Raw genomic sequence first — 25,629 nt, forward strand, 5'->3', positions numbered from 1 at the left:
TGAACTTCCTCCTCTTCTCGTCAATCCTCTTTCCAACTTCATCATCCCACCACCATGTTTCCGAGTGCCTCGGTGGTCCATTTGTCCATACACATACCTCACCAACGGCTCCCAACAGACTATCTTTCATTGACATCCAACCACTTTCAAGCTCAACCACATCATCCTCTGCCCTACTCAGCCTCTCTTTTAATGCCTCCTTACTGTCACCTGTTTCAACCTCCACACCTTCATTCTCGGTTGGTACTTCACCCGCCGAGCTCTCCTCGCACCTTTCACCCTTATGTCGCAGACAACCAAGTGGTGCTGTGAAACAGCCTTCTCCCCCGAGATCACCTTTGTGTCCCGGAGGTGCCCCGTATCTCGCCTACGCACCATCAGGTAGTCAACGGTTGTCGTCTACCCACCTGACGTGTATGTAACAAGCATAGTATCCTCTTTCTGGAACTGAGTATTACAAATCAACAAATCAGCTCCATCAGCAAACTCCAAAATCCTTTCACCTTCTCCATTTCTCACACCATATCCGCAACCCCCATGAACTCCTTTAAAACCGTCCATACTCCTTCCCACATGTCCATTTAGGTCTCCTCCTACCACAACAGCTTCCTCATCTTTCACATTTTCCAGCAGCTTCTCTATTGCACACCAGAACTTGTCCTCTTCATCGCTCTGACCAACCTGTGGAGCATATCCCGAGATGACGTTCACCAAGAGCTTTCCAATCATCATTTTCACCATCATCAACCTTTCACTCACTCGAGTCACACTCACCACACTGTCTACAAACTCCTCAGAAAACAGGACACCAACGCCATGCACGCCCTCCGGGCACCCTTGCCACACAAACTTGTATTTCTGTCCCTGCCTACCCTTCACCATTCTCACACCACTTCCCTTCCATCTCGTCTCTTGCACACAACATATGTCCACTCTTCTTCTGACCAATACTTCCACCACTTCTCCTGATCTCCCTGTCATTGTCCCTACATTCCATGTCCCAAACCTCAGAAACCGATCTCCACTTCGGGCATCAGAAGTTTCGTCGTCATAAATAGAGTGATTTCCACCCTTGCTTCGATCGGGTTCCCCACCTTGAGTTTTGACGAGAGGGAGTGAGGTCCCCCACAGGGTACTTCGGACTGTACCCTGCCCATATGTAGTTGTAATTGTCATGGTTCTCTTTTTGAGGCAATGTTTTTCTGGCCGGATGCCCTTCCTGACGCCAACCCTTTTAGTCGCCTCTTACGACACGCAGGGATACGGTGTACCTATTCTAAACTGGGGTACACACCGGGATAATACAAAATATAAGGACTGCAGTAATTGAAGTCCCTTTTTATGTTCCGTTCATTGACCTTTATTCCGAGATAGAGATGGCAGGGTGAGTTGACCCTGGTGAGAAAGGTGGGGCAGGAATCACCCACCCCACCCCAATTCCCCCAAGATAAGGTCGAAACAGACAGTATGAGTCACTTCCTATCGGGATGTAAAAAAAAACTCATGTCAGAGCAGCTGTGCACTCAAAGGCATAACAAGGTATGTCAAGTTTTCCACTGGCACATCTGCAGAAATTTGAATATCCCAGTTCCACAAAACTCATGGAAACATGAACCAAAAGCAATCATTGAAAACGAGGACAAAATGCTCACGTATGACCTGATGATTCCATCGAGCGTGAACATAGAAAACAAAGTGTTGTGAGCGGATATAGGACTCGGAACAAAAATGAAAATACAGCATTGCTGATTGAGATATCAGTACTCAGCGATTTTGGCCTAAATAACGCAGAAATCAAGAAAATGACCAAATACCAGGCCCTTAAGAATGAAGTGAGAAGATCCTGGAAGCTGAAGAGCACCGGAATTATACCAGTGATAATTGGGGCAACGGGAATGATAAAGAAGAACGTTACAGAGATCTTAAAAACCATCCCTGGGAACATTACCACAAACGATCTACCGTTGGAGGCAATCCGGGGTTCGGTGATGATCCTGAAAAGATCCTTGGAACAAAACTCTGAGAACAACAAAACTTCACAACTTAGCCCATGAATCGCAATCCTTCACCAGGGGGGAGCGGGGATGGGGGTGGATATTTCGAGTCCTTGGAGGACTCCGTTCCACCTTCTAGAACCCAAATTATGGAGATAACAACCAACGACACACATGGGGGAAGGAGAAGGGGGTTGGGGGAGATATCTTGCCTACCTTTCTCAACAAGAACCACCTTTAGAGGCCATTTTCCTCACAGAGCAGGGGTTGGCCTTTTTCGGGCACCGATGGAATGAAGTGTTGACCCCTTTTTGAAGCAATGTTTTATGGCCGGATGCCTTTCCTGCCGCCAACCCTGTTGGTCGCCTCTTGCGACACACAGGGAATTACCAGTGAACTGGTGCTCAATTTGCCAATCTCGGAAGGATGACAGGCTGAGTCAACCTTCCTGGTGTTAATTCAGCCATTGACCGGGATTCCAACCCAGGATCCTCGGATCCCAAGCCGGCACCCTAACCGCTAAGCCAACACCAGGCTTACCTTTCTCAACAAGATTATCCAGAAACACCTTCCTCCAAATATCACTAGTTATCCATTTTGTGTGTTTATCTCCTCTAAAAGATGAGTCTATTCCAAACCTATCAGGGGCTAAAAACAAGTGTAGTTGCTTGAAGTTGGGGTTAAGAATGGACATGAATAATGAATGACAGGAGGAATAATGCCTCGGGTTTTGAATTTCAACAACAATGTTGTTTTGTGTGATGCTGTATCATGACGTCATTTGAAAATTCATTCACACCGAGCAATGACCCTTCAAAATGTATTACGGATTCTTATTGTTACACCGCACGCCGTGCCACTGATTTTTGTGTTCATTTTAAAATGCCAGCCATTTTGGATTTTTGTCTTCAGTGGGAAATTCACGAGACGATTGAGGATGTTGAGCTCAAATACTGTGCATTAATTGGATTACTTTCTCAGGTTTTGGCACAGGTGTAGCATACAAGAATTCGGTAAATGTCTGTTTTTCTTCGTCTCGCTTTTCGACTCTTAAAGTCGTCTGTGTGTCTGTCTCTGATGATCTGTGATTGTGTGTCTCACTGTATCTCACTGTCAGAGAGGGCAAGGAGAAGTGATGGAGAGAGGAAATGTGGGAGTTAGGGGGAGCAAAGGATTATGGGACGATGAGAATGTCAGGAAGTGAAGGAAAAAGGGAGAAATTAAAGAGATGAGGAAGGAGGGGAGGAGTGATGTCAAGATATTGTGTGAGGGATAGATGAGGTGGATGAGGGACAGGATTGAAACATCGGTTCTGATGTGAAAGTGGCCTTTCCTTGAATCCCTCAGATATTGACTCAAGAGGACTGGAATGTGGTGCTGTACCACGGGATGGCTTCGACGTCTCCATGGGCTGCCCTCTACTTTATTGCCCTCATGACGTTTGGCAACTACGTCTTGTTCAACTTACTCGTTGCCATCTTGGTCGAGGGCTTCCAAGCAGAGGTGGGTGAAAATTTTAAGGACGAACATTGATGGGTTAGGTGAGCATTCTACAAATTAATTCATTGATTGTTTACATTTCCTTGTTTACACATTGTAACTACGGTGTATAGTTATTTACTTTAAACGTGACTACCATGTCTGTGATGGCATAACGTTTTGAGAGGAAGTTGGAGGAGGGGAGAAAAGGGTCATTGGTTGATTGCGCCACCTACTGCATACTACACCTACTGTATCATATTGCCAAATTGTCTTGGGGCTATCAGCAGATACCTTGTGCAAGGGGGAGAGAGGTATGGTGGGGAGGAAGGGGGTGGGGGCATAGTAATTTGAGATAAAAATGTATTTGAGAACATTAAGGGACAAGAGGATAAAAGAGGGGATTGGGTGGCGACGGAAGGTGGTTTATGAGGCATAAAGCGAAAGTCAACACAATAAAACAGGTTGGAGAACTCCGGAGTTTCCTGAGTTTATCCCAAATAGACAAAACCTACTCGTATATATATATATATATATATATATATATATATATATATATATATAATTATATATATATATATATATATATATATATATATATATATATATATATATATATATATATATATATGTATATACATACAGTCACATGAAAAAGTAAGTACACCCCATGTAGAGTTTTGACTTTTTCAACATATTTCAACATACAGCTATTTGATCTTCACAATATTGATAGATAAAGGTGATATAATATAACAAATATCATGAAACATTTACATTTTGTAGTCCATTGTATAATTTAAATAAACATAAATGCAAATTTCGCATGTGGAAAAAATAAGTACACCCTTGGCTCTAATAGGTGGTATTGCCCCCTTTGGCAGAAACAACCTCAAGTCGGTGTTTCTTATAACTGTCTACCAGTCTCTGACATCGACTGGGAGAAATTTTTGCTCACTCCTGCATGCAGAATTCTTTCAGCTGTGCGATGTTTGAGGGGTTTCTTGCATGCACAGCTCGTTTCAAATCCCCCCACAACATCTTGATGGGATTTATATCCGGGCTTTGACTTGGCCATTCCAGAACCCTCCATTTCTTTCTTTTCAGCCATTCCTTGGTGGATTTACTGGTAAACATACCAATACTGATAAACAAGGTCCACCTTCAGTTGAGCTTCAACTTTCCGACAGATGGCCTCACATTGTCCTCAAGCACCCTCTGGTACAATGAAGAATTCATAGTGGATTATATGATGGTGAGCTGCCCAGGCCCTGATGCAGCAAAGCTGCCCCAAACCATAATATTTCCACCACCATGCTTTACAGTTGGTATCAGGTTCTTGTGGTCAAATGCTGTCTTTGGTTTTCACCAAACATGTCTTCTGGTACTGTGGCCAAATAGCTCGACCTTTGACTCATCTGTCCAGAGCACATTGTTCCAGAAGTGCTTGTGTTTGCCCTGGTGTTCATTCGCAAACTTTAGGCTTGCCCTGATGTTCTTTCTGGACAGCAAAGGTTTCCTCCTGGCACACCTCCCATGTAGATCAAATTTGTGCAGCCTCTTTCTAATGGTAGACTCGTGCACTTTGACATCAACAGTGGCAAGAGCTACCTGTAGGTCCCGTGATGACATTCTGGGGTTCTTAGAGACTTCTTTCAGCATCTTGCGGTCTGCTCTCGGGCTGAACTTGCTGAGGCGGCCTGGCCTGAACAAGTTGGCAGTTGTTTGGAATCTTCTCCACTTGTAGATGATCTTCCGGAGAGTCGAATGATTGATTTCAAATTGACTGGAGATCTTTTTAAATCCCGTCCCAGACTCGTAGGCATCTATAACCTTCTTTCTGAAGGCCTCAGAGAGCTCTTTTGATCTAGGCATGGTGACGCCGCACACTTCAACAACAAAGAGCAAACCAAACTAAATGTCTGAGGTTTAAATAAGACAGGATCCTCCAAGATCCTCTCTAATGATGTTCTCATCATTTGCACCTTAGCTGATGTACCTGATTCTAATTTTAGGTATTTGAAGTAGTGATAAATGTAGGGTTGTACTTACTTTTTCCACATGCAAAATTTCCATTTATGTTTATTTAAATTATACAATGGACTGAATGAATGAATGAATGATCGTTTTTAAGGCCATTTTTCCCCACTAGAGTGGGGGTTAGCCTTGCGGGCCCCATGACAATCATGGTTCCCTGTTTGAGGCAATGTTTTTATGGCCGGATGCCCTTCCTGACGCCAACCCTTGGTTCACGCTCTTACGATGCGCAGGGATACGGTGTACCTATTCTAAATCGGGGTACACACCAGGATCATTCATCCCAGCAAGCTGGTACTCAATTTGCCGACCTCGGAAGGATGACAGGCTGAGTCCACCCCCCTGGCGTTAATTCAGCGATCGACCGGGATTCGAACCCAGGATCCTAGGATCCCAAGCCGGCACCCTAACCGCTAAGCCAACACCAGGCTACAGGAGGGGACGATTCCTGCAACAACGCATGTCTGGGTGCATCAACCAAGTCTCGACACCTGCCGCCAGGACTACAAAATGTAAATGTTTCATGATATTTGTTATATTATATCACCTTTATCTATCAATATTGTTGAAATGAAGATCAAATAGCTGTATGTTGAAATATGTTGAAAAAGTCAAAACGTTACATGTGGTGTACTTACTTTTCACGTGACTGTATGTGTATATATATATATATATATATATATATATATATATATATCCTGGGAGGACATATATATATTTTTATAAATAGGAATCAAATTCCTGCGAGGGGCTAAGTGTGGAAAAACTCTGGCTCAACACGGGACTCGAACCAAGGACCTCCATTGCTTACGTGGCAACAGCCCACTGCGCTATTGAGCCAGCCGTAATCTCCTAAGAATTTATCACACTTAACACTGCTAGCTTTATAATGGCCGATGTCTTACGTGCCGGCTAGGCAGACCCCGGATGTGAGCGTAAGTATATGTATGCGTATGTATGTGTATGCAAGTATATGCAGAAGGGCAATGGAGATTAATTCATCTACAATTTTTTATAAACGGGAATCAAATTCCTGTGAGGGGCTAAGTGTGAAAAACTCTGGCTCAACACGGGACTCAGTATATATATATATATACAGACTTGGCATTTAATATGGAATTTTTTTTTCTTTCTTGACTTGGGTTTACTTTCTTAACTCAGTATATCAATCTGGTGAGTTTCTTTTACACTTTGGTGATTTATTTGTTAAAAGAACCATGTCACTGATTATCTGTCGCAGCAAGAAGTCAACAACAGGATTATATCACAGGTGGCGTGGCAAAATGTACAGACAGGTGCATTTGATGATTGGCTTCACAGTCGGGTATACAAGGGTTGTTGCGTTCCGTATTAGTGGAAAACAACTGCTGCACGTCTCTAAAAGTTATTGCCGCTTCCTCTGGAGATGGTCCGTCAACTCGACAATGCTGTTTGTCATGGAGTGGTGGCTTTACGAAATTGCGGCATGAAACAGCGTGCTGTTGCTCGGCAGTATGGCATCACTCAAGGTCAGGTGTCAAAGATCCTGAAACGAAATGCTCAGAGGGGTGTCCCTACTCCAATACCGAGGCCAGGACGTCCCCGCAAAACCACAAGGAGGGATTATCGCCAGCTGCACCGGTTAGTCCGCAATGGCCGTACCAATCAGCTAATCGGCTTAGCGCTGAGTGGCAGCAACTGACAAATGTGCCTGTATCCAGAAGGCTAGTCAACCAACGACTGGTTCAAGGAGGCTATCGTGCCAGGCGTCCCCTGAGAAAGCCACGCCTGACCAGACTACACCGCCAGCGCCGATTGCAGTGGGCCAGAGAGCACCGTCAATGGCAGCCAGGACACTGGAATCACGTGATCTTCAGTGACGAGTCTAGATTTCTGGTCTATTGTCAAGATGGCCGTGTCCGAGTGCGCAGACAGGTGCATGAAGCCTACAACTAAGATTGTATAGTGCCAAGAGTCCAAGCTGGAGGTGGTGGGGTGACCGTTTGGGCTGCTTTTCATGCAGGGGGCAAAACTGACCTGGTTGTTCTGAATGGAAACCTGAACCAGTTCAAGTGCAGGGCCATTCTGGAAGAAACATTGCTTCCATTTGCTTGGGCAGCCTTTCGAGGAAACTTTGTCTTCCAAGATGACAATGCACGGCCTCATCGTGCTCGCATGATCCAACACTTTCTTGCTGACCGTGGTGTAGAGCATATGGAGTGGCCTGCCATGTCCCCGGATATGAATCCGATAGAGAACTTGTGGGCAGAATTAACGCGTCAAATCGACCACTTGGACCAGCAGCCGACCTCTGTGCGCGAATTGCAGCAGGCTATTGTCACTGCATGGCAAGCGATTCCTGTCCAAACCTTGGCAAATCTCGTGAACAGCATGCCTCAACGTGTACGTGCTCTCCTGAATGCTCGTGGGGGTTACACGAAGTACTAAACTGTAATTTTACTGTCTGTAATCCTAGTCGTAATTTAACTTTTGTTTTTGTTAAAAAAAAATTGGGCTAATGTGCAAAATAAAGAGATACTTCTGGAAAACGTACAGAAGTTTAACACAGTACTGTCCATTAATTGAGTTCGATATCAGTTTACATCACTTTCAAGGATCAATTTCTTTGTTTCGAAATGTCAAATGTGGTTTTTGTTTCTTTTAAAGGTCACATTAACAAAATCTAGAATAATTTCAACATAATTCCAATGAACTTTTGGTTCTAAGACATCTTGAAAAGTAAGTTCACCCCCACAAAAAAAATATTCCATATTAAATGCCAAGTCTGTATATATATATATATATATATATTGTTGCGAATATGGAATTTGGCCTCCATATCCGCTTGTAAATATTCCCCTATTTCCCCAATACTCCCCAACTATCCCCAATCCCCCATTCCCTAGTCCCATTGTCTGTAAACAACACTCTGTAGAACCGACCTCCCCCTTTTTCCCCCATTAAATGTCGTGCCCAGGTCCACCGCATCTCACGTAGACAACTATAGGACATCTTGCTAGTTATTCTTAGTCGATGTCAGTTAAGGACTCGTTTCCATTAATTATGACTCTTCGTTGCACCAGAATGTGATTATATGGCACCAGTAGTGAGTTTAGGACCTTTCCCATACCTCCTTCCATCTTCTTCCCCAAACAACAACAACAACAACTACAACTACAACTACAACAACAATTACAACAACAACGACGCTGCGCGGGGGGAGTGTGCGTCCTCCCACCAGCTCGGTTAGCCGCCATGACCATGCGCTCCACGGGGTTACCACGAAGGGGCTGGCTGTCAGCTCCTCGTCAAGGGCGGAGCCTGGTAAACCCCCCGCACGCACCCAATGAGAAGCAACGTGCCGATTCCACGAGGCGGAGCTAACGAGCCGAGGGCGTGTCACTCCCCGCCGGATATACGAAGCGACTCACCGGATGTGACGTCAGATGCGCCCCCAGCTTGAGACGACAAGACGCCACCTCGAGCGCTGTGGAACCTCCTGCATCTACTGGACCGTACACTGTACAGTACCCTGTCCCTGAGCCCAGGTGCACCTGGAGCCATCGATCCTGCCTTTCCTAGCCATCAATCCCCGTGTGAGTCAGCCTTTTGTCCCGTTTATCTGTCGTCTGTTGGGGTTAATATAAGATTGTGTCTAAGTGCTTGTCTTTCTATGCTGTACCTCTCGTCCCTGTAATCTGACCTTCCGAACGAATATAATCTCCTCCGGAGGTCTTGAGAACCGTATCCATGGTGTCGTGTCATTTTAATCCCAGCCGTGTGTCTTTTCCTTCATTGATCTAGCGTAGCGCGATTAGTCAACGTTCGGGTATAATCGGGTAACTTGTGCAGACATGGTCATACCAAACCGCTCGGTAAATAACATCTAAGCCACGTCTGTAACAATATATATATATATATATATATATATATATATATATATATATATATATATATACACACATATATCACGGCTATAGACCGTGGCCAGACAAGTACTCGGGGAGCAAAATTGAACGACCAGAGCACATCTACGTTTTCATGAGCATGCCTGCGGGTGTGAGGGAGTACTCCCCAAATCAGTCCGCTTCATTCCATCGACGCCGGGTGAGAGGGCCTGGAGAGTTGTGGTGAGCACAAGGGGACGATTCCTGCAACAACGCATGTCTGGGTGCATCAACCGACTCTCGACACCTGCCGCCTGAATCCGACGTTGTTGGAGTAATCTTTCTACCTAATCGATAGACCCGGATTATGAGAGATCCACTGAGTGTGGAAGAGAAATGGAGATGTGTGTGTGTGTGTGTGTGTGTGTGTGTGTGTGTGTGTGTGTGTGTGTGTGTGTGTGTGTGTGTGTGTTGCAGGAGTGGGTGTGGTTTTGCATGAATGTGTTTGTTGCTTGAGTGGTGCATTTTTTTTTTTGAGTGTGTGAGTGAGTGGATGGGGGGCTGTTGATTATGGGAGTGCAGGCAGTTTTGTTCTTAATGATGCTGTGGACCTTGACTGAGGATATATATATATATATATATATATATATATATATATATATATATATATATATATATATATGTATATATATATATATATATACTGTATATATATATATATATATATATATATATATATATATATATATATATATACATATATACAAATATAATTTCAGTTCTCCAGCTTTTAATTTAATATATATGTATCATAGTCCTGCTGTTTTTTTAAATATACATATCATACCAAAGACTTTTACAAAGGTTATAAAAAAAAAAGAAGTTAACACCATGCTCTGTAACGAGTATGGTACATTAAGAAAAAAAAGAAAAAGTAAATATATATATATCCAGGCTCATGTGGGAGCTGAATGACAGAAAGCAGAAAGGTCATAAACTGAGAGAGGGAGTAAATCAAGTTGAAAAGGAGAACGGAAACTTACAAACAAATACCATCAATAGGAGTGGATAAGCTGCAGATTGGCAAAGGGAACTTGGTTACCAAGGATAGAAAAGATTGCGAGCAGCTACAAAAGGAGGGAACAATAGAAAGGGGGCACCTGGCACCATGGAAATACAGATAAGGGTTCTGTGATCATCTCTACCAGGTGCATAATATTGAACCAACTCTAAGCTGATGTTAATACCGTACTCTCATCTGGAGAAGAGTGTTACAGCAATGAAATAATTAAATACAGGCATATAAACAAGTACTTCTTCTTCTCTCCCCAAAGAAATTCAAATCTCTCATTTTGTCGGTTATGAAAGTTTGAATGACATGTGCGTGATGAGTTTCAGGCACTGTCCGTTTTCTAATGAAGTTGGATTGGATGTGCAGCTGGAGGGAAAGTGTCAGATACATCTCGCCATGAAGCCTCGTAGCTTCGATTGACAATTTATTCATCGTGCTGCTCTATTTCAATCTGCCGCCAACAGCAGATCATCAAGAATTGATTTAAAAACCAAGAGCAGCACATTGTTTTGTCAACATCGATTTTCAGGAAGGTAACAGGCTTCCAGAATGTGATGTCTACAGTCGAGGTTTTTTAAATGTTTTTTATCTTATTTTGTCCTGCGGAGCTTGTACACACGTCAAACGCTCCGAGAGGACGACAGTGGGAGACCATGGTGGCCTTTTAGATGGAATGAACACGGTACCTGTGTGTGGCCTTTGTACCTGTGACCTCAGCATCATCTCATCAGTATGTATAAAAAAAAATTTAAAAAAGCTAATTGCTCAGATTGGAACGAGGCTTTCGGTTAAAAGTCATATTTATAGCTGTAACACGTTTAGATGTAAACTATAACGACACTCGGAAGAACGCATACCTCCTCCAGGCTGAACTGTTTATGTTTTCTATCCCACTGATCCCATATCAGGATTCGGATCTTCACCAAAATCGAATCAGTTCGTACTTGTCACGCACCCAACCTGTCCACCGAGTTTCGTCTGAATCAGTCCATAAAATTTTGAGATATCCTGCTCACAGACAGAGAGACAAACAAGAAGATGTCATGCATAGCAAGATACTTGCAAAATCCACCCCTCCCCCCCCCCCCCCCCCCCCCAAAAAAGTTGCCATGGATACATCAAATAGTAGTGTAGCAGCATAGCAAACCTGTTGTGCATTTTGTGATACAAGCACCAAATTTGGCACAAATGTACATTAATATGTTGCGAACATTTTCAGATATTGGGCCACTTGAAATTCCGTAATTTTTTTTTTCAAATTTTTTCAAATTTCGTAATTTCAAATTTTTCGGGTGACACCGTCACAATTTCGGTCTTCGAGGCCGGCCGATATAGTGGGGCGGCTTAGCCCAAATATTCAAAAGAATTGTGCATTTTGTGATACAAGCACCAAATTTGGCACAAATGTACATTAATATGTTGCGAACATTGTGTGGTCAGCAATGAAGACGAGAGTCTGAATTACATGTATGCAAAAGACCTTGTGAACCAGTGAAGCAAATACACGGGTAAGCATGAATTAAATCTAGGGCATGATATAATTTCCATGATGTTTACCTCTACACTCAATGGTGGAAGGAGGTAATGTTTTGATCCCAGCTTGTCTGTATGTCTGTTTGTCTGTTAGTCCACAAAATTCCAGACAAAGCTTGTAGTAGTGGTAGTTGTAGTGGTAGTGGTGATAACAGAAATTGTTATATAGAACTGAACTTATATTATAATTATATGCAGAAAATAACTTCATTTCTATATGCCCTGCAGTGGACAGGTTAATTGGTTTATGCACTGAAGGGGTCACCCTGGTGTGCACTGCTGTGTTCTGCCTCACTGAGTTGTTCAGGTATGATGTACTCAGCACAAGCTTCCGGTCGGCCCGGAGGTGGGGGTGCGGGGCCTGTCACGGAACGTCAAAACAAACGGCCTGCCGGGGCCGCCCAAAAGTCGGGCGTGAGGGGCGCGTCCACTAATGGAACGCCTCTCGCTTCCCAGATCGCGGGCCACGTGGTCAGGAGAACCTCGTCCCTTCCGGTCACACTTTGCCTATCGGCCGGCCTCGAAGACCGAAATTGTGACGGTGTCACCCGAAAAATTTGAAATTACGAAATTTGAAAAAATTTGAAAACAAAAATTACGGAATTTCAAGTGGCCCAATATCTGAAAATGTTCGCAACATATTAATGTACATTTGTGCCAAATTTGGTGCTTGTATCACAAAATGCACAATTCTTTTGAATATTTGGGCTAAGCCGCCCCACTATAGTCCATTTCATTAGGATTAAAATTGACGATCTTAATCAAAGCTCGGGTCAATCGGATTAAAATTGATGATTTTTCAGATGAACATTGATATTAGAAGATTGACTTTGAGTTGACCTTTTGACCCCAAAAATGATTGGTTTCCCAATTCCGTGATGCGCTATGTAATTGCTGTTTAATCATCAAGTTACTCGGATGAAAATTGGCAATTTTTCAGATGAAAATTGATGATTTTGGAAGCTTGACCTTGAGTTGACCTTTGACCTTTTGACCCCAAAAATCGTTGGTTTCCCAATTCTGTGATGCACTATGTAATTGCTGTTTAATTTTCGAGTTAATTAGATGAAAATTGACAATTTTTCAGATGAAAATTGATGATTTTGGAAGCTTGACCTTGAGCTGACCTTTGACCTTTTGACCTCAAAAACAGATGTTTTCCAATTTATTGACTCAATATGCAAACGCTGTTCAATTTTCACATCAATCGGATGAAAAATGACAATTTTAGAAATTCGATTTCAAGATGACCTTTGACCTCAAAATCAATGGGCTTATTCCTTATGACCAATTCGACCATTTGGTGCGGTTTCGTGAAGATCGGTTTAAAATTATGACCTGTAGGTGATTGACAGACAAACAGACAGCATAACGCACAAGCCCAAGCAATATACTTGAAAAATCTTCGATTTTGCAAGTGACAAACGGTGAAAACACAACATCCATCCACCTTCGGTGGCGGAGGAAACAAGACTGAGCGTTAAATAATGAAACGCCTTAATGGAGTAGATTATAGATTACAGTAGATCTGAGCAGGAAACGATCTACATCAGAGTAGATCTACGTGCGGACTCACTGATACACAGGATGATTCCGATAGCCCCTCCCATCCCTTCTGGCACCTTCTGGCTAACAACTGGCCTACGGTGCCTCGAGGCTTCATCAACCAGGACAGACTGTAACTGTGAGGATGATTCATGGGAAGATCGCAAACAGGTAGGTCGGCTTACCCAGCAGCTTGGTATCGACTTTCAGTGATATTTGAGTGTATACTGAGATTATAAAAGTGTAAACAAGTGTATTCAAACGCAGCTGCTATCCAGCCGGACTAAGGGAAAGGTCACTGTCGGTGATTTATACCTGGGAGCTTACCATCAGGTAGACCTTTAAAAGAAAAACATTATTAAAGATTCCAGGAATAAATGTTCATTTTGATATAATGTGAGCCGAGAAGCAGTGACGTGCTTGATGGAAAGCGGAAATATCAGTAGTCTTGATTCCAGGTTGTTTTTGATATCCACGGAACGCATTGAGACACTACTGCTACTACTACTGCTACTACTATGACTACTACTATTACTACTACAACTACTATGACTACTACGACTACTATGTCTACTACGACTACTGCTACTACTACTGTGACTACTACTGCTTTATCAGCCCCAATTATTCCTGCCTTAATTATTTTGAACAACACATTACGTACCGTTGCTAGTAACTAGTAAGCCTGTAAAAAATGACGGGTTGGAACAGTTTTTGACGGTACAGCCGTGTGAGCATGCCAAAGTCTGAAGCCTGGGCCTACAGTCGGGTGCGCTTATTGTACACCGCTCCTTTCCTATGCCATCTCCAGGTGCTGCAATGGCCAAAAGGGGGCTCGGCAATGACGCGCGCTGAAAGGGAGTACTCAGTTTTCACTCCGGTTGTTTGTTTGTTTTCTTGTTTTATCTGGGCGATATCTCAGCCATCCTATGAGCTAGGAAAGCTGAAATTTGGGCACAATAGTGAGTAAGTATTTTGTCAAAAACAGTATTTTTTGTTTTTTGATTAACCAATTAATTGATTAGTTACTTAATTATTATCGATTAATTAAGTACTTATACATTTCCTTTCTCTTCTGGGCATTATCTCAGGCACCTTTTGAGTTAGGAAGCTAATATTTGGACACGATAGTGACCAAGTGATTTGGCTCTAAAGGATATTTTTGATTTATTGATTCATTAATTAATCAATTAATTATTTATTGATTAATCATTTCATTGTTTATTTTTTTCGATTTATGACTTATTTAATTAATTTTCAAAAAGTTACAGCTTCGGATGAGGCACTCGGATGTTGTGGTTTAGGTATGCTCTTAGTTTTATCCATTGGATTAAGAAAATATTTTATGATTACTGTTTATTGATTTTAATTATGCAATTAATCAATCAATTTATTGTACACCTCTCCCACCCAATTCAGTCTCTATGAGCTGCACAGCGGTATTTCCGGCGCCAAAGGGGCCCCGGCAATGCCGTGCTGGAGGATATTTATTTATTTAGTATGGGGGCGGTGTACTTTGAATGTATCTGTACTTGTATCATCTTTATTTATAAGACATCCCACAGACGTAAATGAACACTCTGTTTACTCTGTGCGCATTGCACATCACTTGCAGCGAATTTAACCTCCCTGTGCCTTGTATTTATTGTGATTTTAAAAAATACCACTTCTGTACACCGATCTTGAGGCTCAGTTTGCAAGCACCATCTATAATTCCAATGTAAGATGCATAATTACTCTTCTTTTGGGTCTTTTTCGTCCTTGGGGTCTTTTGTGTCCTTGGAGTCTTTTGGGTCCTTGGGGTATTTTGCGTCTTCAGGGTATTTTGGGTCTTCAGGGTATTTAATGGTCTTTGGGGTATTTTAGGTCTTTGAGGAATTTGTGGTATTTTGGGTGTTTTCGGTCTTTTAAGGGTCTTTGGGGTCTTCAGGGTATTTTGAGTGTTTAATGGTCTTTAACGATCTTTGGGGTATTTTTGGGTCTTCGGGATCTTTTGGGTCTTTGGGATCTTTAAGGGTTTTTGGGATATTTTGGGTCTTTGTGGTATTTTGGGTCTTTGGGGTATTTTGGGTCTTCAACAGTATTCAGGGTTTTTTGGGGGTCTTCAGAGTCTTTTGGGTCTTTGGGTTCCATTGGGTGTATGGGGCCCATTTGGGTCTTCAGAGTCTTTTCGGTCTTTTGGGTATTTTGGTCTTTGGGGTATTTTGGGTCTTCCGGGTATTTTGGATCTTCAAAATCCTTGGGGGTGTTTTGGGTCATTGGGGTTTTTTGTATCCTCAGGGGGCTTTTGGGCCTTCGGGGTCTTTTGGGTCTTTGGGATATTTGGGTCTTCGGGGTCCATTAAATCTTCAGGGTCTTTTAAGTCTTTTGGGTCTTCAGGGTATTTTGGGTCTTCAGAGTCCTTGGGTGTCTTCTGCGTCCTTGGGGTATTTTGGGTCCTCTGGGTCGTTTGGGTCCTCGAGGTGTTTTGGATCCTCGGGTTCTTTTGGGTCTTCAGGGTTTTTTGGGTCTTTGGGGTCCATTGGGTCTTTGGAGTCCATTGGGTCTTTGGGGTCCATTGGGTCTTCAGGGTCTTTTCAGTCTTTTGGGTCCTTAGGGTCTTCTGGGTCCTTGGGGGTCTTCATTGTCTTTTGTACAGTCTACAGGATATTTGGGGTCCATTGGGTCATTGGGGTCTTGTGGGTCCTCAGTCTTTTAGGTTTTTTAACCGGTGGACACACAGTCGTGTTCAAAGATTGCCCATTAAGCCCCCACCCAAATTCCTCCGAAAGCACTAATCAAAGCCTTTAAAACCAACCCTTATGAAGGCGGACAGACACACACACACAAACACGCATTGTGTTTTGTATGGTAGATTGTGGTAGTGTAGTTCATTTTGTAACGTGCTCTTTATTGAGCTGTCTCATAAAGGTTTGTCCCACCACAGGTTTCAGAATTGGTTAAAACCTGCCATTCAGTGTGTGTGCTGCATCATGGAGCATGCAATCATCCAAACAGGAATAAAAAAAAGAAAAGCTGGCTGTCCACTCTGCTTTCAGGATATTAAAGATCCTCCGATGTCCTTCAAACATAGTAGACCATTCTTTTCCGATACCTTGGTCAAGTTCCCTACTTCTGGTTAGCCGTATGATTAGCAAGAATACATTAATCTCTGCTTTTTGTTGTCCTCGCGTGCCATCTATTTATTACGTATGGATGAATTTGCAACAAAAACATTCTAATTTGATATTTTTGTAATTGGACCACGAAGATGTCGAATTGTTATTATTATTTAATTATTTGTTGAATTATTTATTTATTTATTTATTGTATACTTCGTCGAGATTCGTATAAGAGCTAAAATTTTCACTGAATTGCATATCAATGGAGCAAAGTGTTATATTGTGGGTACCTGAGTCAGGTTGAAACTCCATTTACCTGTTAGTGTTTCAGGGCAGCGTTACTCTGCATGCTTCTGGCATCAGACTAGAACGGCATTCGGTGGAGCGCAAACCTCCGCCAGGCTGAACAGTTTACATTTTGTATCCCACCGATGGGTCGGATCTGGATTCGGACCTGAACCGAAATCTAATTGGCGAGTTCTTGTCACCTACCCAACTCATCCACCAAATTTTGTCATCATCATCTAGCGTTTGATACATTTTTCAGGTTGCTTTACAAAATGCCAGATATTTTATGAAAATACCAAATACCACGTGACAAAATGTAAGTTGCGGTGTTTCAAATGGATTTCATGAAAGTTTGCTTTCCTCTCTCCCACTCATCCATACATCCTAGGGTGATGCCAATCAGTCAGACTCGGAGGGAGACCTTGCCTCCATGACCATGGATGATGAAGTCTGCAAGCTCAAGGAGTTCTCGTGCTTGACTGGTGGGCACAGCGGACCCTCTGTTTTTGCTTTGGCAGCAAGTTTCACTATTATGGGATGAGAAAGCCTTAGGAATTGTTACTCCTAACAAGGAAAACCCAGGCTTTTTGTTCACTAAGACCGTACTTAAAACGAGCTCATCATAATTCAGCCACCGCCCTTCACCTCTTAGTCAGGTTCACGATGTTTTTTCGTTCAAAATTTTGGGAGATTAGCAAAACTATACATTTTTGGAATATTCAGAGCATGAGGAATCCAAAAATTAATGTTTACATTTGCGTAGACACCTTTGCGAAAATGACACTCAGGACAGTGATGAAGATAGTCAGGTTCACTATGTTAACAAATATAATTTCTTTCAAAAATTTGGGAGATTAGCAAACCTGTACATTTTTGGAATATTCAGAGCATGGAGAATCCGAAAATCAATGTTGGCATTTGCACAGACACCTGCATGGCCGCCATTTTGGATTTTCAAAATGGCCGCCATAAAATACATATTTTGCGCGATCTCGGCTTCTAGTCAACCTAGAGACTTAATTAACTAGAACGCCACTCAGTAGAGCGCATACTCCCGCCGTGGGTCAAGTTGGAATAATACGTTTTGTTTAACATCCCCTCTCCCCAAAACAATAAATGAAAAAGAAAGTAGGCCCTAACTGTCAGATAATTTATTTTGATATATCTCGGAATTAGAGGAGAAAAACATCATTTAAGAATAAAAAATAAAAGCTTTAATGCAGTAAAACAGAAAAATAAATTCCCCAAAAAAATTCCTGGATCCGGAATAATATCCTGAGCTTCACCAAAAACTAATCAATTCTTCCTTATCCCAAGGGCAATCATCCCACCAACTTTCGTCCAAATCCGTTCAGAACTTTTCCAGATATCTTGTTCACGAACACACGAACATACGAACACACGGACGCACAAACACACGGACGGACACGATCGAATGCATTACTCCCTGGCGGGAGTAAATATGCTAATCCTATGTTTTCTGGGTCAAGGAATCCAATAAAGGCCTCCAAATAATGCTCAGGGTTATAGAAAAGCAACAAACAAAGGTAATTGAAAACCATTGTCTTTATTTTTGTGATATAACTGTATTACATAATACATGATATTGCAAGTCCTTTGAAGTTATAGGTTTGGGTTTATAAAGCAGGAAAGTAGCCTGGTTAGTATCAGATTGAACTATAAGTCCTATACACAGGATCTACGAGGTCGACACCGTTCAGGAATATGCTTTTACGGATCTTCATCACTGGCCTGAGTGTCATTTTCGCAAAGGTGTCTACGCAAATGCCAACATTAATTTTTGGATTCCTCATGCTCTGAGTATTCCAAAAATGTATCGTTTTGCTAATCTCCAAAAAATTTGAACGAAATTATATTTGTTAACATAGTGAACCTGACTATCTTCTCGTAACCATCCTCGCGGAATTGCCAATGATGTTTTCCTTCTACCTTTTCCTCCTCAAGCAATGACCCCCAATGGGCACATGGAGAACAAGTCGATGCCCGTGCTGCTGTCGACGTCGGGCCTGGCACTGGGATCTCCCACTCGTACGGCACTCATCCCGTACATTGAAGCACGCCGCGCGAGCACCGCATCAGGTGAAGATCAGAAGTCGCCGGTAAGGGAAAAAAATCTCACCTGCTACACAGGTGATGTCGATTCTTCACTCTCCTCATTACCTTCATTTGTATCCTTTATTATTTTAAACATCTCCATCATATCTGCTCGTAATCACCTCCTTTCTAATGGAGGAGGTCCTGTCTTCTTCAGCCGCTCCTCACAGCTGAGTCGAGCGAGGCCCGGAATCGATCTGGTATCTCTACACTGAACCCTCTCCATGGAAGATATGTCCTTCCTGAGATTTGATGATCAAAACTGAAAACAATATTCTGGACTAGTAAAGGTACTCGGCGTTGTGTGGCAACACCGGGTCCCTCATCCCACACCTTCTCCTCCCTCAACCCCCTACCTCTCTCCCCCCCATCTCCCCTGCTTCCTCCCATGCCACCCCACCTGTTCTCCTCCTCCTCCCATCCCCCTTCCTCCAGACTTCCAGGCACCCTCTCAGAGAGTGGGACAGAGAGAAATAAGTGGGAGAGAGGGGGGGGAGGGGAAACACAGGATGGCAGGGAAGAGAGATAGGGGAGAGGGAGGGAGAGAGAGAGAGCGAGGAGTGGGAGAGTGGGGAAGGGTGGGAAAGCGAAGCCTCACCACATGTCGCTATACTGTACACTCTGGGAGGGAGGGATGTGAGGAGGCTGGTGGGAGTGAAAGAGGGAAGAGAGAGGAACACAGAGTGAGAGAGGGTGAGAAGGGATTGAGGAGGGAGAGGGGAGAAAGAAGAGAGGGGGAGCGAGGAGGGGTGGGGAACAAGGGGGAGAGGATGTGGTGGGTGAGAGATAGGAGATGGAGAGAGGAGGATTAGTGAGGAGCGGAGGGGGGGAGGGGAAGAGGCTTGTGACGATGTGACGCCCTGTTCAACGTCCATCCGAGGGATGACACACACATTGAGGAATCATTCTGCCTGTGAAACACCTGTATGACGGTTTATAGCTGGATCCGATTCCAACCCAGGCCAGACCGCTTCGAGCGAGTGTCCATACACTTCAGCCATCCTGCTGTGGTGTGGGGATTCATTGCTCTAAATGGTATATGCACTTGATCCGTTACTTTACTAATTCTAAGCGTATAATTTATTTTACCTTCCTAACCCCGGGGATGTCCCCACCGTGAACCGAGCTGCGGTATCGCCATGGAAGCTTGTAGAGATCGAAGCTTGTAGAGCGCTCGCCAAGTGGCTTGAGCACTCAAGCAAGCACTCCAACGAAACGGTCCACCGGGATCTTCTTCTTCCTTTAAATTTGTATGGCATTTTCAGACCCGCAAGGCTCTATATACGCCACGCACCCAGACTTAACCATGGTCAACGAAGGAGCCTTTAGGTTATCCATAATACCACATGGATTTCCCGCTCTCTTTTAATAAACTCAGAACCGCCTTGCAGAGTCGTGAATGCTTCTGGTTCAAATGGCCCATGTTCGACAAATGCGACACGTCAATCCCAACCAACTTAATACTTTGATATACATGCCCTCATATACAGGGTATTAAAAAAATTAGTTCGAATTTTAAAAGTAGTTTTGATTTTCATGACATTTTCAAATTTTCGAAACGCTCTCCGCCGTGCTCTGGTACGTCCGTTCGCTTCGTTGAAGTGATTGGTTTCCATTTTTATCAGTTGACCTAAGGCAAATGTAATCGCTGGATTCCTCATGATATTCGGTTCTTCAGCATCGTTTCAATTTAAAACTGCCCTCTGCTGTCAGGCAAACTGTGAAAAGGAAAGCCAATCATCGGTGGTGTGTCTTTTCCAATTGACATTTTAGGCCTTTGCTTTATCAATTTAGCTGGCGAAACACTCATTCTAGGCAGACGGCGGATACTTTTAATGAGATTGGGTTTCCCTGTACTGCACCTCTTTGGTGCCTCCCTGTACTGCACCTCCCTCCCGCTCCCCCTCCCTTTCCCCCCTCCCCTCCCCCTACCCTTCCCCCTCCCTTCCCCCTCCACCCTACCCTCTCCCCTTCCCCTTTCCCTGTACTGCACCTTTCCCTGCACCTCTTTCCTTTCCGTCTTCATCTTTCTATCCTGAGTTATTGTTTGAAAGTGATCTCTTGTTGAGTCCGTGCATTTGTCCCATAGCCGGAAGGCAAAAAAAGGTATTTACTATTTGTTGACTAATCAATTAATTGATGAAATGTTTCGTTATTATCGATTTATTAAGTACTTATTTATTTCCTTTCTCATCTGGGCAATATCTCAAACACCTTTTGGGCTACAAAGCTGATATTTGGATACGACAATGACCAAGTGATTTGGCTGTAAATGGTATATGCTATTTATTGATTTATTGATTCATCAATTCATCTATTAAATTAATTCGTTGATTAATTTTTTTTAAGTTACAGATTCAGAAGAAACGGTGGTGGTTTAGGTATTCTATTAGCCAATTGATTAATAATTTCATAATTTTACCATTATTATTTATTTATTTTCATTATTAATCACTTATTTATTTTCGTTCACATGTGGGCAATATCTCAGGCTCCTTTTGAGCTATGAAGTTGATATTCAGACATGACAGTGACCAAGTGATTTAGCTAGAAAGGATATTTTTGATTTCTTGCTCAGTCAATTCATTGATTATTTATTATTTTTATTTATTAATCAATTAATCAATTCATTATTTTCTTTTTTCGATTAATTAATTATTTATATAATTTTCAAAACGTTACAGCTTCGGATGAAACACTGGTGGTTTAGGTATGATATTAGCCAATTGAATGAAATGAATGAATGCTCGTTTTAAGGCCATTTTCCCCGCTAGAGCAGGGGCTAGCCTTGCGGGCCCCATGACAATCATGGTTCCCTGTTTGAGGCAATGTTTTTAGGGCCAGATGCCCTTCCTGACGCCAACCCTTGGTCGCCTCTTACGATGCACAGGGATACGGTGTACCTATTCTAAACCAGGGTACACACCGGGATCATTCATCCCAGCAAGCTGGTCCTCAATTTGCCGACCTCGGAAGGATGACAGGCTGAGTCAACCCCCCTGGCGTTAATTCAGCGATCGATCCGGATTCGAACCCAGGATCCTAGGATCCCAAGCCCGCACCCTAACCGCTAAGCCAACACCAGGTGATTGATTGATTAAAAGCCAATTGATTGGCTTTAAAATTGGCCAATTGATTAAATTGATTGGCCAAATTGGCCAAATTGGAATTGGCCAATTGATTAAAAGCCAAAGCCAATTGACCAGCCAATTGATTAAAATATATATATTTTACGATTATTATTTATTTATTTTAATTACGCATTTGATCAATCAATTATTGTACACCTCTCCCTCCCTATACCATCTCTATGTGCTGCGCGGCGGGATCACCAGGCACCAAAGGCGCCCCGGCAATGCCGCACACTGGAGGATATTTATTTATTTATTTGTCATGGGGGTGGTGTACTTTGAATGTATCTGTACTTGTTTATTCTTCAATTGGAATGAAGTAGTTCCTTGATCATAGACAAACAGACAGACAGATTGAAGCAATTGCTTTATCCCTCTTTGCACATGCACATTCTCGACTTTTGACTGTCGGTGCTATATATTTTGATTTATTATACTTTATAAAATTATGAGAAGCAATGACAAAAGTAACACCATAATCTAAGTATTGAGAAGGGCTTCATGAGTTGGTGAAGATAATGGACTCACAGGAATAATTTGTGGATCTTCCATGACCATATAATTGCACACGCGGTCCTCAATAAGCCGTAACGGTGGCTGTTACAATCCCCAGAAAAGAAAATGAGGGCATTTGGTTCATTAAGGATATAAAGGTCAGAGATGGAAATTGAACCATTAATATCCATTATGATTTAGAAGGTAACAGATAACCCAGGTAAAACAAAAGACTGAATGTGGGAAACATTTCGAGTAATATTCATCACGGGATAGACTTGAGGAATGACTCATTGGCCTGAAGATGACATCTCTGGCATTTACAGCAGCACCACCCAAAGTATCAGAGTTGCAGCAGTCCCATCAGTTTACGGAGTAGCCGAACAAGGTTACGGATCTGTTAGGCGTACGCATATGCTTGCAAAGAGGTTACTGTTTAATCTGAACTGGAGGTTAACACTGAATAATATATGTGATGCATCGACATTGCGGAATTAAACAAAATGTATTTCATATCAGTTTTATCCACACTAGATGAAAATTAAATAATCATAGTGCCATATATATGGCCATACATTCAACATCATTGGTGCCGTTAACATCATTAAGAAAGAAATTTGATAAGTGTATAATCAGCCTGAATGGTCTTTGGATTCCCAGATATATTATGCAACAATTAAATATATTGTTACGGCCCCGGGTTTCGCATCTACGATGAGGGTGTTATCCTCGTTTACCCTCTGACTTACCGGGCCTGAGGCTACCACACATGAATAACTTCGTGCTGCGGCGGGTTGCTTGTCAACCAGGAGCGCCAGTCAGTTAACCATGTGTTAATCTTGCAGGTAATCCTGCAGTTCCCTCCGCTCGTCTCTTTCGCCTCTTTTCCTGCAGTTTCTTCATTTCCTGGCTTGTGATGTCCAGCAATGGCCCACACTGCCCCAGTGGCAGCACATTGCCTTTTTGTCCCCGGCACCTCACGGTTTGGTGAGCCTTGAGTTTTCATATTTAAACAAATAGTACCATATATATGGAATATGAAGCTAACTAACCCGCGATGAAGCTAACTCTGAAGGCCTTTCACTCACTCACCGCAGGCAGGTTGGTGGTCTTTCTGTCTTCTACCGACTCCTCTCTGGCCTTGCTCCCCCAGCTCTCTCTGTACTCTGTCCCCCCAATATTCCTACGGGCCGCACAAGATCTGCCAGCAACCCTCTTATGGCTAAACTGCCAAAATCAAGACTCTCTGCTCACCTTCACTCTTTCATTATTCTTTTCTCCCGCCTCTGGGACAAACTCCCTCACTCTCTTCAATCCCACTTCTCCCTCCAGGTCTTTAAAACAGCTGTTCACCACCATCTCTTATCTTCCCCCATCCAAAAACCTTGATCTCTTCTACCCCCGTTAAAACACCCCAAATCCACTTTTTTTTTTGAAATACCGACTTTTTTCCTTCCTGGAAGTTCCAGCAGTGTCCATGTGTTTTAAACCTCTCCCCCCCTCCCCCGCCTTCCCATGCCTCCTCCCCCCAAGCCCTCTCCCTCCCACAGATCTTCCGTTGTCCCTGTTATCTGCTGTTGTACTTTTGTGCTTCCCTCTGTTTTTTTTTTGTTTGTTTGTTTGTTTTTTTTGTATACAAGATCGAGGCTCGTGAAAGAGCTAACATTAATCACACAAAATGTCAAACGGACGCATAAAACATATAATAAGGGAAGCGGTAGACAAGATGGGGAGAGAGGGGGAAGGACACAAACACAACATTTGAGAGCAGGAACATCGGGAGATCTGTGGGAGGGGGAGGGCTTGGGGGGAGGAGGCGTGGGAAGGGGGGTGAGGGGGTGGGAGAGGTATAAAACACATGGACACTGCAATGACTTCCAGGAAAGAAGTTGGAATTTCAAAAAAGTGGATCTGCGGTGAATTGGCGGGGGTAGAAAAGATCAAGGTTTTGGATGGGGGAAGATAAGAGATGGTGGTGAACAGCTGTTTTAAAGACCTGGAGGGAGGAGTGGGATTGAAGAGAGTGAGGGAGTCCATCCCATCTCTCTCTCCCCATCTTGTCTCCCGTTGCCTTTTTTGTATGTTTTGTGTGTCCATTTGTTGTTTTTTTTTGTGATTGATGTTAGCTCTTGCACGAGCCTCGATCTTGTATACAAAAATAATAATTTTTAAAATGCTGTTTTTCTGTGCTACACTCACAGAGTCGCTCCATCATCGGGCAAACCTTCATCAAGAAGGGGAAATGAAGTCAGCTGTCCTGTCTGAAAACATGTACTTTCTAAATATCCCATGTTATATTTTGCTGGAGTGTCGTTAAAGTAATATACAGGAGACTTGTTTTATTTTTGTCTTCCCACATCTTCCAGGACAGTGCACGAAGCTCCGCAGTCCGATCCGTGTCCGCCTCTCATTGCCCCTTGAGTTCACGTGGGAGTCGCAGGGCGAGCTGGGTAGGTCTGAGCCGCGTTTCCAGCCTGAAGTGCCACCATCGCCCTTCGGTTGACCGTCGGTCATTGCTGTCGTTCAACGACAACGTCGGAGGGACAGACAGTGGTGACCCAGGCTCTCCGCCAGCAGTTGTCACGCCAGCCCCGGGAGAGCCGCTGCGCGGTTGCAATGGCAAAGCGTCTGTTTATCCAAATATCACAACTGAGGATGCTGAGGAGATCGAAGACGTAAGTCCTTCCCTTGAGAGCTTTCCTAACTGGAACCATATGTGACCTGCTTCTTAAAAGGGGACTTTGTACTGCACAATATAATGCTTCGTTGGACTACTAAATATATCAACATTCTTTTCAGTCAAATATGGGATTTCACCGGAATATGATGGGAAAACAAACCCTTTTTTTTGATAATAACTTACATTCACTATCAATCGTAACATCTATATGGGAAGAAAATGATAATTATTTAGTTTAATTTGCAAATGTAACTTGATATGTGACTTTTAGTCTTTACTCTTCCACTTGCTCC

General features: G+C 43.1%; 2 protein-coding genes across 2 annotated transcripts in view; both read left to right on the forward strand.

The window, feature by feature from the left end:
- The window catches only part of LOC144892212 (uncharacterized), a 623,022-nt gene that overhangs the window by 154,888 nt on the left and 442,505 nt on the right, over positions 1-25,629 (forward strand). The gene's annotated exons all lie outside the window — the stretch shown is intronic.
- LOC137428722 (voltage-dependent T-type calcium channel subunit alpha-1H-like) overlaps positions 1-25,629 on the forward strand; it is a 231,558-nt gene that overhangs the window by 102,735 nt on the left and 103,194 nt on the right. Inside the window, exons 12-15 of the mRNA XM_078777047.1 lie at positions 3,342-3,497; positions 17,304-17,374; positions 18,831-19,035; positions 25,023-25,331. Coding sequence (XP_078633173.1) covers positions 3,342-3,497; positions 17,304-17,374; positions 18,831-19,035; positions 25,023-25,331 — 741 coding nt within the window. The remainder of the gene's footprint in view (positions 1-3,341; positions 3,498-17,303; positions 17,375-18,830; positions 19,036-25,022; positions 25,332-25,629) is intronic.

This window comes from Myxine glutinosa, chromosome 5 (genome assembly GCF_964187855.1).
Source record: "Myxine glutinosa chromosome 5, kmMyxGlut1.1, whole genome shotgun sequence".
In the NCBI taxonomy this organism is placed as follows: domain Eukaryota; kingdom Metazoa; phylum Chordata; class Myxini; order Myxiniformes; family Myxinidae; genus Myxine; species Myxine glutinosa.